Genomic DNA, 11,518 nt, shown 5'->3' with positions numbered 1-11,518 from the left:
TTGTTGTTGTTGTTGTTGTTGTTGTCATGTTCTTTAGTTTCGTTGATTGTGTTTCACTGGCCCTGACAAGCCCCTGTGGGGAATGGTCACCAGATGAAACGACATGTCGCATGCGACGCAGCATGTAAGGCAGCAAATGAAGCACCGGATTTGATGTTCTTCTGCTATCTAGGAAATGGCCGAAGGAACAAAGCGAACATAGCGGAAACAAAGCTACGACCTTTGTAACACAAATCAAATGTTTTACCAGTGAGCTACTAGCACTCCTCGTTATTACAATATAACTCCTTTAATTAAATAAAATATTGATTTCTTATTTACACGATTTTTCAGTTCTAAATACCTCTAATAAAGTATTTCGTATACAATACAAGATAAAATTGACATGAACAGTTTTTTTTTACTTCACAAGTGGATGTAGGCTAAGCCAACCATATTTTTCAAACATTTTGCACCTGAACAGACATGAGGAGTTTTACAAATCATCTTTTTAGCGAACTTCACAAAAAAAGAGCTTTGTCTGTAATGAGGTGTCCAAGGTAATTCATGTCCAAAATGGAAAACATAAGACACGTAAAAACAGAGTACATATACATGTATATTCCTAAGCTTCCCCTGGGTGATAGGGGTTACCACAGCTGTTTTGTTTTCAGAATTTGTGACCATGAACATAACGAAAACCAGATACCACGAAGGAAAAAAATTCATATTTAGACTTCCCTTATTTTGTGTCAGCCAAAATCAAACAAAAAATGGTAAAATACCAATTACTGATAAATTGAGGAAAAACATCCTTAATTCAAGTGGAAACGTTTGTGCGGTCACAAAAATTGCAATTTCCTCACTGTAGAAAGTCAAAGAGATGTCATACAGACATAATCCACACATTATATACAACACGTACAAAGTGATGTGCACTGGTCCATGCATTGCCAATAATTATAATTTGTAGCAACATCTCTTTTTGGCAAATTTATAACTTTTTTTGACCTCCAATTTTGATTTAGGAATTGCAGTATTCTCCGAGTTGTTTGTAAAAACAATCAACCCTAAGAAATCTATTCAGCACTCAACAAAGTGACTCGTTTTTGATGGAATACTACCAATGATTGACTCTCGGTTGCACCAGGACATTTTTGACTCTTCTTTCATTGGAAAATCACTCTTAACCTCTCCAAAAGAACTAAGATACTCAGCATACAATGTCCTTGCCCTTGCAAGAGTTTTTGCAATGTCATGTTTCCGAACTAATTTGTCAAAGTACATAGCTAGTGTATTGTAGTCCATTTTTTTCTGCATGCAATAATCCTTGTGAATTGATAGAATTGCCAGACACATAAAGAGAACAAATGGATTGCCATCCCCAAGGTGATAAGGGCCTGGCAACTGAAGAAGTTTGGTTTTCGAATTAACAGGTTTGCTTGTCAATGGACAGAATGAACTTTCATCTTCATCACTGTAGTCTGAATCACAATCAACATTGTTGGCTGCATCATTTCCATAGTAACCATTCTGAGTAAGGATTAGAGTACAGTTTTCTTTTAATACTCCTTCAGCAGCACATGTGGTGGAACTCCAAATGACCTCCATCAGTTGCACAGCATCGTCAAATGGAAACTCCCTTTTTAAGTCAAGAAGGAGCCAGCGGTAACAGAAAAACATGTCATCAGCTTCGATGCTCATAAGATATTTGAAAAGTTCTGGTTCCATACGATACACAAGTTGCGAAAGGTGATCAAATTTTTGTGTCATTGTTTTCCCATCCAAAAGAAAATGACCTTTCATCCTGTCCATCAAAGAACAAAAGCATGTATAAGCTACTGCTTCATCTTCCAAGATAACAAGCAAAGGTGCTGCCAGATCACTCATTCCTTGTGCATAAGACACATCAGGATTTTCCAATGCATAGGTTGTTAAAATATTAAACAAGGAAGCAATATGCTGGTGATCATCTGCAACGGAAAAGTAAGGGTGTATGCGGTCTGTTCGAAGCACGTCTTTCATGATAAGATGGGTGATGGATTCAATTTCTGCAGGAGGTTTAGCCATCCATTTTGATTTAAGATGCCCATAAACTTGTGATTTCATATTCAAGTGCCTTTCTCTTTCTTCCTTGGTCAAATCGGAAGGAAAAACACTAAGTAGATGAGGCCAGACCTCTTTCCGTAAGCAAGGCTCAATACCTCCACCTTGAAATATTCTGGCCCACAACTCATCCACGCCAAGCAGACGGCCTTCACAGTCCAGATGACAGTCCCATTCAAATTCTTTCAAAGGTCCTCGCCTTGTCAAGTCACTAAATGCACTTGTTAACTTGTTCAACGTTCGCTCCATTTGATGTTTTAATGAGATATGAAAGGGAACATTAGAGGACACACCAGTAGATTGAACATTGTTAGCAATTGGTGCTTCTGCAGCTTCAAGAAATGTCCATTCATTTTGAAAATCATCTGAAGGAGCCAACAAATGAAGAAAAAGTTCAGTCTGATACTTACATTGTAGAATACTCTCAGACATTCCTGATTTACTGAAAACTAGCCTGCACAGCTGGTGGTATTGTTGGCACAAGAGGCAAAATGCCTCATGGAGAATGTTTTAAGTCTTCATTACAATGTATTTTGAGCCCAATTTAAAGTACTTTAGACCAGGTAATATTTTCTTATTTGAATTAATAATTAAAAAAGAGTCAGTTTTTGGAATCTGTCGAATTTTGGTACTAAGTAAAAATCCAAATAATCTAAGATCAAAATCCGTTTTCAGATTTTCCCACAACTGCACCCCTAGTTTCAGTGCAAGAGGGATTAGTCAATTAAGTTATTGTGTAACTCAACTTCTTTGCACCCCTTTTGCACCTTGCAACAAACTAAAAGTAAAACTTGAACATGAATCATTATCTCATTATCCTGATTTTAAACAAAACATCATGAAACCTAAATATTTCAGTGTTATTTTCCAAGACCCTTCACACATTACCACACTTCAACATGAAGCCACCAGTAGCTTTTATTTCAGCCACTTCACAGGTCAGTACAGGAGCAACACAGCTGGATATGTATGTTATTCACCAACCTGGAGGTCCACAGAGGTAAAAACTGTGCCTGAGGTCTCAAGTACATGTATGGCCCAAGGCTGCAGGCCAACGGCTGTACTTGAGACCTTGGGCACAGTTTTTCCCTATATGGACCAACCAAGGGAGTTTCAGGCTTTCAGGCTTTTAACTTGTGTTGTGCATAATTTTTATACAATATAATGAGCTGTATGTAAATGCAGAATTTTAAGCTACATTTAGTGAATAAATGAAGTCACTTTCCCCTTGATCCAGCCCTGTGAGGTACAATCAGTCAAATTTTGAATGTGAGTAATGGCAGACCATGAAATTCAAAAGTTAAATGCAAAGTAAATGGTCTTTGGATAAAAATCAAAGCTCAAAATTTTGGCAGTCAGGTGATGAGCAAACACACTTTCAAAATCTGAAGAAAAAGAGGAAGTGATTTTTTGATCATATTCCACTTTAAGGAGGGTCTGCGATGCTTATTATCAAAAGAGAAATATCAGGCAATACCGCAATGATCAGTTGGTTCTGTTCACAATATCAATTATTTATTAATTTGTAAAGCAGCATTTAAAATGCTTCAAAAATCTATTTTTGGTCCAACACATTTCAATAATGTAGCCAAGTTAAGTCACCTGGCCCCACCGGATCATCACACAATCTCACGCAACAAGTAGTCTGGGAGCATATGACTCCCGTGGGCTATTCATGAAGAAAGCAAGCCACTACGCTAGTTGTGTTCAGAAGACCTAAAATAACAAGAAAAGGAATGTTTTAAAAAATGACGTCAAACCGCCAGCACAGAAATGAGGCTACGGATAAAACCGTATCATACAGTATCTTCGATAAACAAGGCTCAAGTCTCCACAAATTATTAGAATGTGTTAAGTATGCAATAATACACGATCTAACCTAGTGTTTTAATGTCACATGGTCACTGTGACAAGAAAACAAGGCTTCGAGTGGTTGCTCTAATGTCGATAATGCCGGCAAAATCTTTGTTGCAAGGGTAAAAAAACAAAACCACTTTCATTAAGCGAGGTAATTGAGGAATATCACAATTTTCCTGTTTTTATAATAAATTTTCTCGCATTAGAGTTTAGAGCAACCCATGCTAGATAAGCACGATTTCTGGTACCTACAGTAAATAGTAACAACAACAAATTTGAAGAACCTGGTTTTTTTTCAGATTGTATCTACCTGATGTGAATGCTCACATGATATAATAAAGACTCTCATTTCAATATGGTACAATGGCTACAAGTTTCGAGCTACAGCTAGTACTGGAGATAAGGCATTACATGGGTATTTATCATTGGGACCAGAATGTAAGTTCACTAGCAATCTTATTCAAATTCGTTGTCCAAATTATCATCAGAATCAGATATGTACTTGTACTCGGCTTTGTCGTCATCATCATCATCATTTCTGTCGTCTTCATCATCATTGTCCGCACCAACGCCTTTGAGCATATTTTCGTAATCTTCGCCAGTTTTAGAACAGCCACAGAGGTCTGTGCAGTTCATTTGAGTCTTCCTACCCTGGCAGCACTTGGTGGTGCACCTTTCCTTGACACATCTGCTAGTCACGAGGGGTTAGTGTTGTCATTATGGGAATCTACGCCGTGTCCTTGTCTACGTCACCACGTCATTCCTGAAGGAAGCTACACGCAGGAAGAGACAGGGGAACCAGCATCCAGTTTATTACCGCATAACATCTTCCATGCACATCGGCAAGGTCACAATGGAAAAGCTGCTTTCCCATGCGAATACAAAGAACGAGCTGGTGGAATATCTTGCACAAACAGCCGTCAAGCATACAGAGCGAAATGGAACCCGGAGAGATATGTCCAGGTTTGACCCTAATTAGATGCACGCGGATTTCAATAAGCGTCACGAAGTGTCCCCTTGCTCTCCTAGCCAACTTCAACATCACTTGTGTCTCAGAATACAGACAATTTATGTCACAAAGTGTCCCCCAAATGCTGCTCTTTAAGTGAAGATTAACTGCTGCATTTACCCAAAGCTAAAAATAACGCTAACCTTTACCCTTACCTTATTGTTGAAAATAGGTAGCAAATGCTTAGACTTAAAGGGACACTTTGTGTTGGATGTCAAAATTGGGCGTGCATCTAATTAGGGTCAAACCTTGACATAAGTGCGGATGGTGGTAGCGTACGGTTGTGAATGCAAGGGAAACAAGAAAGATATGTCATATTAGAAGAGTGACCAGGAAGAAGCTGACACAAAGATCGTCTTGCATGCCCTTGATGCTACAGCCAATGGAGCTACAGAAATCAGGATACATTCCCAGGACACAAATATCTTTATTCTTTCTCCGAGGTGATATCCCGATCTCTGTTAGAGTACAGTGTTTGTGACTGGCAAAGGTCAGAACCATCGCGAGATCAAGCTGCAGCCAGTAGTTCATGCTCTTGACCCTACAGCAGCACAAAGACAAGGTGTGGATTCCTGTCATGACAACACTACTCCCTGCTCCTGAGGCCATCATTCATCTTGTGAAGTGCAGATGTGTCAAGGAAACGTGCCCCACCAAATTTGAATAAGATTGCTAGTGAACTCACATTCTGCTCCTAATGATACATGTAAATTAATACCCATGGTAATGCCTTATCTCCAGTACTAGCTGTAGCTCAAAATTTGCAGCCATTGTACCATGTTGAAACAAGAGTCTTTATTATATCTTGTATCAAGTGTGAGCATCCACATCAGATAAATACAGTCTGAAAAAAACCCAGGTTCTTCGAATTTTTTGCAGTTACTTTTTTTCATAGGAACCAAAAATCGTGCTTCCGTAGGATGGGTTGCCTGAGGTTGTTCTAAACTCTAATGCGTGTGCGGGTTGCAAAGGTGGCAACATCACTTTTCTTGTTATTTTAGGTCCCCTGAACACAACTAGCCTAGTGGCTTGCTTTCTTCACGAATTGCCCACGGAACCTGATTTTTGAACATAATTATGCTCCCGGACTACAGGGCTAGGATTCCACCCGGGTTAGCTGTTGCTTCTGGGTCAGGTTTGAATCTTGACACAAACAACTTAAACTCTGTTTATTTAGAAAATCAGTAAAACAAAGACTTGAAGACAAAACTACTGTATGCTGTCTTCTTGCCTGATAGTCAAAGTAATACCTGGTAACACTATTCTGCCTGTAACTTGCAATCAATTATTTTTCATTGACTGCTTTCTCTTAAATCGTCCAGTTTTTTTATGTTTCTTTACCAGTAAAACCATATAAAAAATGCTCTTTTTCAAACCTAAGATTAAAATTCATTTTGACAATGACAACAGTTGGTTACTTTACTTAAACCAACAGCCAATTTAAAATTTTATATTGAAACCATTAAGTCTGGGTATATCCAGCAGACAGGTGTATGCCTTATTCAGCTGCATTCCGTGACTCCAAAATTCCATCAGTTAAGCCCTGTCCACATGAGCAATTTTAATGTGACCATTTTATGTGGCAAATACATTTGATCGTGTTGATAGCACAACAAATAATTGTTGACAATTCGCAGTCAAGTGGATCAGCAATGCTTTTGGATAGCACAGATAAAGCAGTTGTTCTCCAAAGGCACTCACTAATTAAGAGGCAGGAATTTTTCCACATTTTACATGAATGTGACGACTCAAGAGCAATTTTCTGCATTTGACATCTTTTATTTGTCACACAAAAGCTTTCCCTGCTTTTCAGCAAATCTTTGTCTCATAAGATATTGGCCAAATTTTCTTGTCTACACAAGCAAATAAAAATTGTCACAAGAAAAATGCTTGTGTAGGCAGGGATTTATTATGAATTGGCAAATGTACCGTCCAAAAGCAAAGGAAAAAATACAGAACAAAAAGCCTACTGGCAATCTCTTAAATTAAATTGCTCACCTGATGAAACAATAGGTTCGATTTTGAGACTCAAATAAGGTAAAGAGGAACTCATGAATGCCGCATCAAGATCAAAATCTGAGTTGAGTGAGAGAAACACATCAGGTCTTTTGCCAGTTTCATTTGATTGTGGCAACTGATAAGATATTTCGAAGTCTCTGCAGAGATTGAAAATAGAAAAAAAAACTTTTTGAGTATGGCCATAGGAAACATGTGCTCATACATGTAGGAGAGGGATCTCATCAGAAAAGAAATAGTTAAAAATAATAACCTCTTACACGTACTAACCGAGTGCCAGGGCTGTACTGGGGCATATTGACGTGACATATCATGGCAGCACAGACCGAGCACAGAGAGGTCCATAAAAAAAGGACCAAGGGCCAATATTCCCCAGTACGGTCCCAAGCAACACAAATCTGACTACAACAGTACTGTCCTTGCATTGAAATAATTTTATACTCAAGGCAATTATCAAGGTAAGCCACAACATTGTATATGATTCTACTGTATCACATTAAGAGGGAAGAGGGAAATCTTGCAAAGACAGTACTAGTCTTGTATATTTGAATAAAGGTAGAGATAATTACAATGTGCAAGCTTCAATAACAGATTACCACTGTCACAAAAATCACATGCAGAGATCTTGTAGACCTGTCTTTAACTTTCTTTCACAAGGATTATAATGAGGCCCTGTTAGGGGGGGTGCCCATGTCCTCCGTCTGAATTTCACAGCTAGCTAAGTCGCAATTTCGGAACATTCTTGTGTCGCCTGTCGGAATTTCATTAATAAATTTTAGCTTGTTGCCCCTCTGACAATCTCCATTCGCTGGGACGACGCCAACGGAACATACGGCCTCTATCGTTAGTACTTTTAAGCTCAGGGTTTTGAGACCTTTTTTAATGTTTAATACCTATTCAGACTACTTCCCGACCTATCCAATCGAACAGTTCGGCAATTGAACCCAATCGAACACCAATTGTTCGATTGCTGAACTCAATCGAACGTAATCGAACTCACAATAAAATTTTGCCAATCGAAAACACAATCGAACGTTCGATTACCGACGATTGGTAATCAAACCCAATCGAACGTTCGATTACCGAACGATTGGTATAATCGAACGTTCGATTAATGAACGCCGTTGTTGAAATGGTGCGATTTTTCTCTGTTGAGAAGCATTTCCTTTTAACAGTCACAGTACCTTAAGAGTCATCGAAATTGCCTTTTATTTGTTTTGTTTTGTTTGAACATTGACATTCTTGCTGTATAATGTTCAGTTCCTGTTTATTCAATAAAAGCTGACAATGATTATATTCCCAGTGTTTTACTCAGTTTGAGGTGGCAAGGGACAATTGCATTGGATTAGTTCGATTTTGTTCGATTATATTGGTTCGATTGGTTCGAAAATCGAACTCACACCAAAATGGGTGTTCGATTTTGTTCGATTGCTGAACCCAATCGAACGATTGGAGTTCGATTGGGTTCGATTGGTTTTTTGTTCGGTTTTGTTCGATTGGATATGTCGGGCTACTTGGAAGTCAATGAAATTCCAACGAGTAAAGTATACAAGTGAATAAAGGCCTAATCTGGCAAAGCAATCGAGCTATAATAGCGGTTCTACAATTCTGGTAGTGCAAGAGTCTAATGTTTCTTCCAAGTTCAACTCTGATTTAGTTGTCAGACTGTGATTTTCTGTAACTATAACAACCAGGGAGGAAGGAAATTATCGACCAATCATTAACCGCAAGGCATGCGTTTACAAAAGGTCTGTGAAAAATCATAGTTAGTAGAGGGGACTGGTTATGACACTCGGCGGCAAACTTCAAAGGGTTAAACAATAGCGCGGCCCCTGATGTTGAACAGACCCGTCACGTGACTCTGACCGTGCACAAGTTCGGCACTCCGACGAATCGCTTATGACTCTGATAGTGATGTATTTCAATAACTCGCTTACGATTTGGAACACCGAGATGAACGCGATCAATAGAGAAAAAAGTATCTCCCTGACAGACTGATGGAGTGCACACGTGGGTCATGCAGGGAGAACATGATATGCAAAGCGGAAAAGTCCTCAAAGGCACTGAATACGTCAATCACATGAAATGAACAATCAAAACAGCAGTAAAATGAGATGTATTTCTGTTCGCCTTTATTGGACCCTTGTTAGCCATAATTGGCCATTATTGTTAACAATGATCATTATTAAGTAATTATGACGAATTGTGTACACGCAAATGTTGCGCAGAACATTCACAATTCTGAAATTCGCTGTCGGTCAGTCTTGACATTTGTGTTGCTTTCGCTAATTCGTTGTAATAGTCTGTCGGTCGTCGTCAGTTCGTGGCTATCATGTCGCCGGTTCAAGGCCGTGTCACTTGTCGGAATTTACCCCTAACAGGGCCTCTATAATCTTTTACACACGGATTGAGGATTGTTCTGTTTTTCCACACGTTGTAATACAATGTACATCACGTCATGTCACATCATTAATTCCATTTATTGCAAGGTATCTGTCACCCTCCAGCTCAATTGGGATCAACACCTTATCATGGTGAGGTGGCTTGTAAGTTCCAATGACCCTTAGAGAGTAAGTTCCAATGACCCTTAGAGCTATGTTGGTGGGAGTCATGTACTCCTGGTAGGGCCAACCATGCCAAACAGGTCAAAAGGTAGGAACCAGACAAAGAGTGATCCCCTAGTACTCCAGGTTGGGGGTTGGGCTGAGGGGTGATGACCCTGTCCCGTAAAAACAAAACAAAACAAAACAAAACAACTATTACAGGAACCAGAAGCAGACAGAATTCGCTGTATCAGGGAGGCCCTGTAACTATACCTTGTACAAGGGACTCAATGATGATGCACGGGAGCCAAGTCCAACAGGATGCCCCGGGCCAACTACTGTAGGCCACTGATTCACCCTAAACACGCCCTGAAGGTTGGTAACTGGAATGTAAGGACGCTCTACAGAAGTCGTAACATCACACAGGTAACAAGAGAGATGAAGAGGAAAGGTATCGACATCATGGGCATCACTGAAACACACTGGATGGGCCAAGGAAAAGTGCAACTTGCAGAAGGACACACCATAATTTACTCTGGAAAAGAGGATGACAACCACAGACAGAGAGTAGGTATATTGATGTCAAAAAGTGCAGTTGAAGCTTTGATGGAGTGGACTTCTGTCAGCGAAAGAATAATTCAAGCTAGGTACTATTGCAAATACATATAGCTAGTTACAGTCATTCATGTACATGTATATGCACCAACGGAAGATGCAGATGAACAGGAAAACAATGAGTTCTAAACAAGATTGCAAGATAGATAGATGGTGTAAATACTCATGATATGATCATTGTTACTAGAGATATGAATGCTAAGGTGGGATATGAAAACAGGGATTATGAAAAAGTTATGGGAAAACACGGACTGGGGCTAAGAAATGATAACAGAGAAAGGCTTTGTGAAATATGTGATATAGAATAAGCTACATGTAGTTATTACAGGAAAACTATTCCCACATGAGACTCCCCACAAAGCAACATGGGTGTTGCCCGATAGAAGGACCAGGAATCAGATCAATCATATCCTTATCAACAAGTGGTTTAGGAATTCAGTGAATGACACAAGAGTTTATACATGTAGGTCTGCAGATATTGGAAGTGATCATTACCTTGTGTGTACAAAAATTAAGCTCAGGTTGAGAAAGGCTCGAAAAAGAAAAGGCTGAATGTAGAGTGAAGTATAATATAGCTAATTTGGAAAATGAGCAGGAGCTAAAGGCATTTAACATAACCCTATAAGCAATAGGTATGACGCTCTAGAGAATGAAGAACCAAAAGTCAAAGAAGAGAAAGAAGTGGAGAGAGACTTTCGGGTGATGAAGAAGGCATACATAGAAGCAGCAGAAACAGTATTGGGAAGACCTCAAAAGAAGAAAAAGCCATGTCGAATCAGTAAGGAGTCATGGGACCTCACAGATCAAAGAGAGGGCGTTATATTAATAAGAAGATCTTGAGTGCATTCTCCGAAAGGGTTAAGAGACAGCTTAAGGCAGAATATGTAAAAAAAGGATCGGGAAGTGAAGAGGAGCATAAAGGTGGACAAAAGAAAATGGATAGACAATATTACAGGTGAGGCAGAGAAGGCTGCAACAAACCAGCACACAAGGACACTTTATTCGCCCTTGTCACACGGCGGCCATATTGTCCCCGGAGACCAAAAAAGCTTTGTTTTACCATGCCACGCCTCACCCCCATGGTTTCCAATGCGAGGCTTGGTGTGGTAAAACAAAGCTTTTTTGGTCTCCTGGGACAATATGGCCGCTGTGTGACAAGGGCGAATAGGTTCACTAAGACATTATGCAATGAAAGACCACGGCTAAGCATAGTAGTGTTAGACAAAAATGGAAACCTTGTAATTGGAAAAGATGGAGTTTAGTCAAGATAGACAAAGCACTTATACTAAAGACGTGCTTTATAGAGAAGAACCAGAAAACCAGATAAGTAGTGAAGAAGTTTGTGGATTCGAGTTCAATGAAATATTTGAGGAGATTTCAGTCAGTGAGCCAA

At 39.5% G+C, this 11,518-nt stretch overlaps 1 protein-coding gene across 1 annotated transcript in view; it reads right to left on the bottom strand.

Moving 5' to 3' along the window:
- Window positions 1-271: 271 nt before the first annotated feature.
- LOC138057303 (TBC1 domain family member 25-like) overlaps window positions 272-11,518 on the bottom strand; it is a 16,136-nt gene continuing 4,889 nt past the window's right edge. The window contains exons 3-4 of the mRNA XM_068903359.1: window positions 6,950-7,107; window positions 272-2,450 (exon numbers count right to left, since the gene is read on the bottom strand). Coding sequence (XP_068759460.1) covers window positions 1,063-2,450; window positions 6,950-7,107 — 1,546 coding nt within the window. The 3' untranslated portion in view covers window positions 272-1,062. The remainder of the gene's footprint in view (window positions 2,451-6,949; window positions 7,108-11,518) is intronic.

This window comes from Montipora capricornis, chromosome 7 (genome assembly GCF_036669925.1).
Source record: "Montipora capricornis isolate CH-2021 chromosome 7, ASM3666992v2, whole genome shotgun sequence".
NCBI classification, from domain to species: Eukaryota; Metazoa; Cnidaria; class Anthozoa; order Scleractinia; family Acroporidae; genus Montipora; species Montipora capricornis.
The sequence above is the reverse complement of the archived record's forward strand: the minus strand, read 5'-3'. Positions and strand labels throughout refer to the sequence as shown.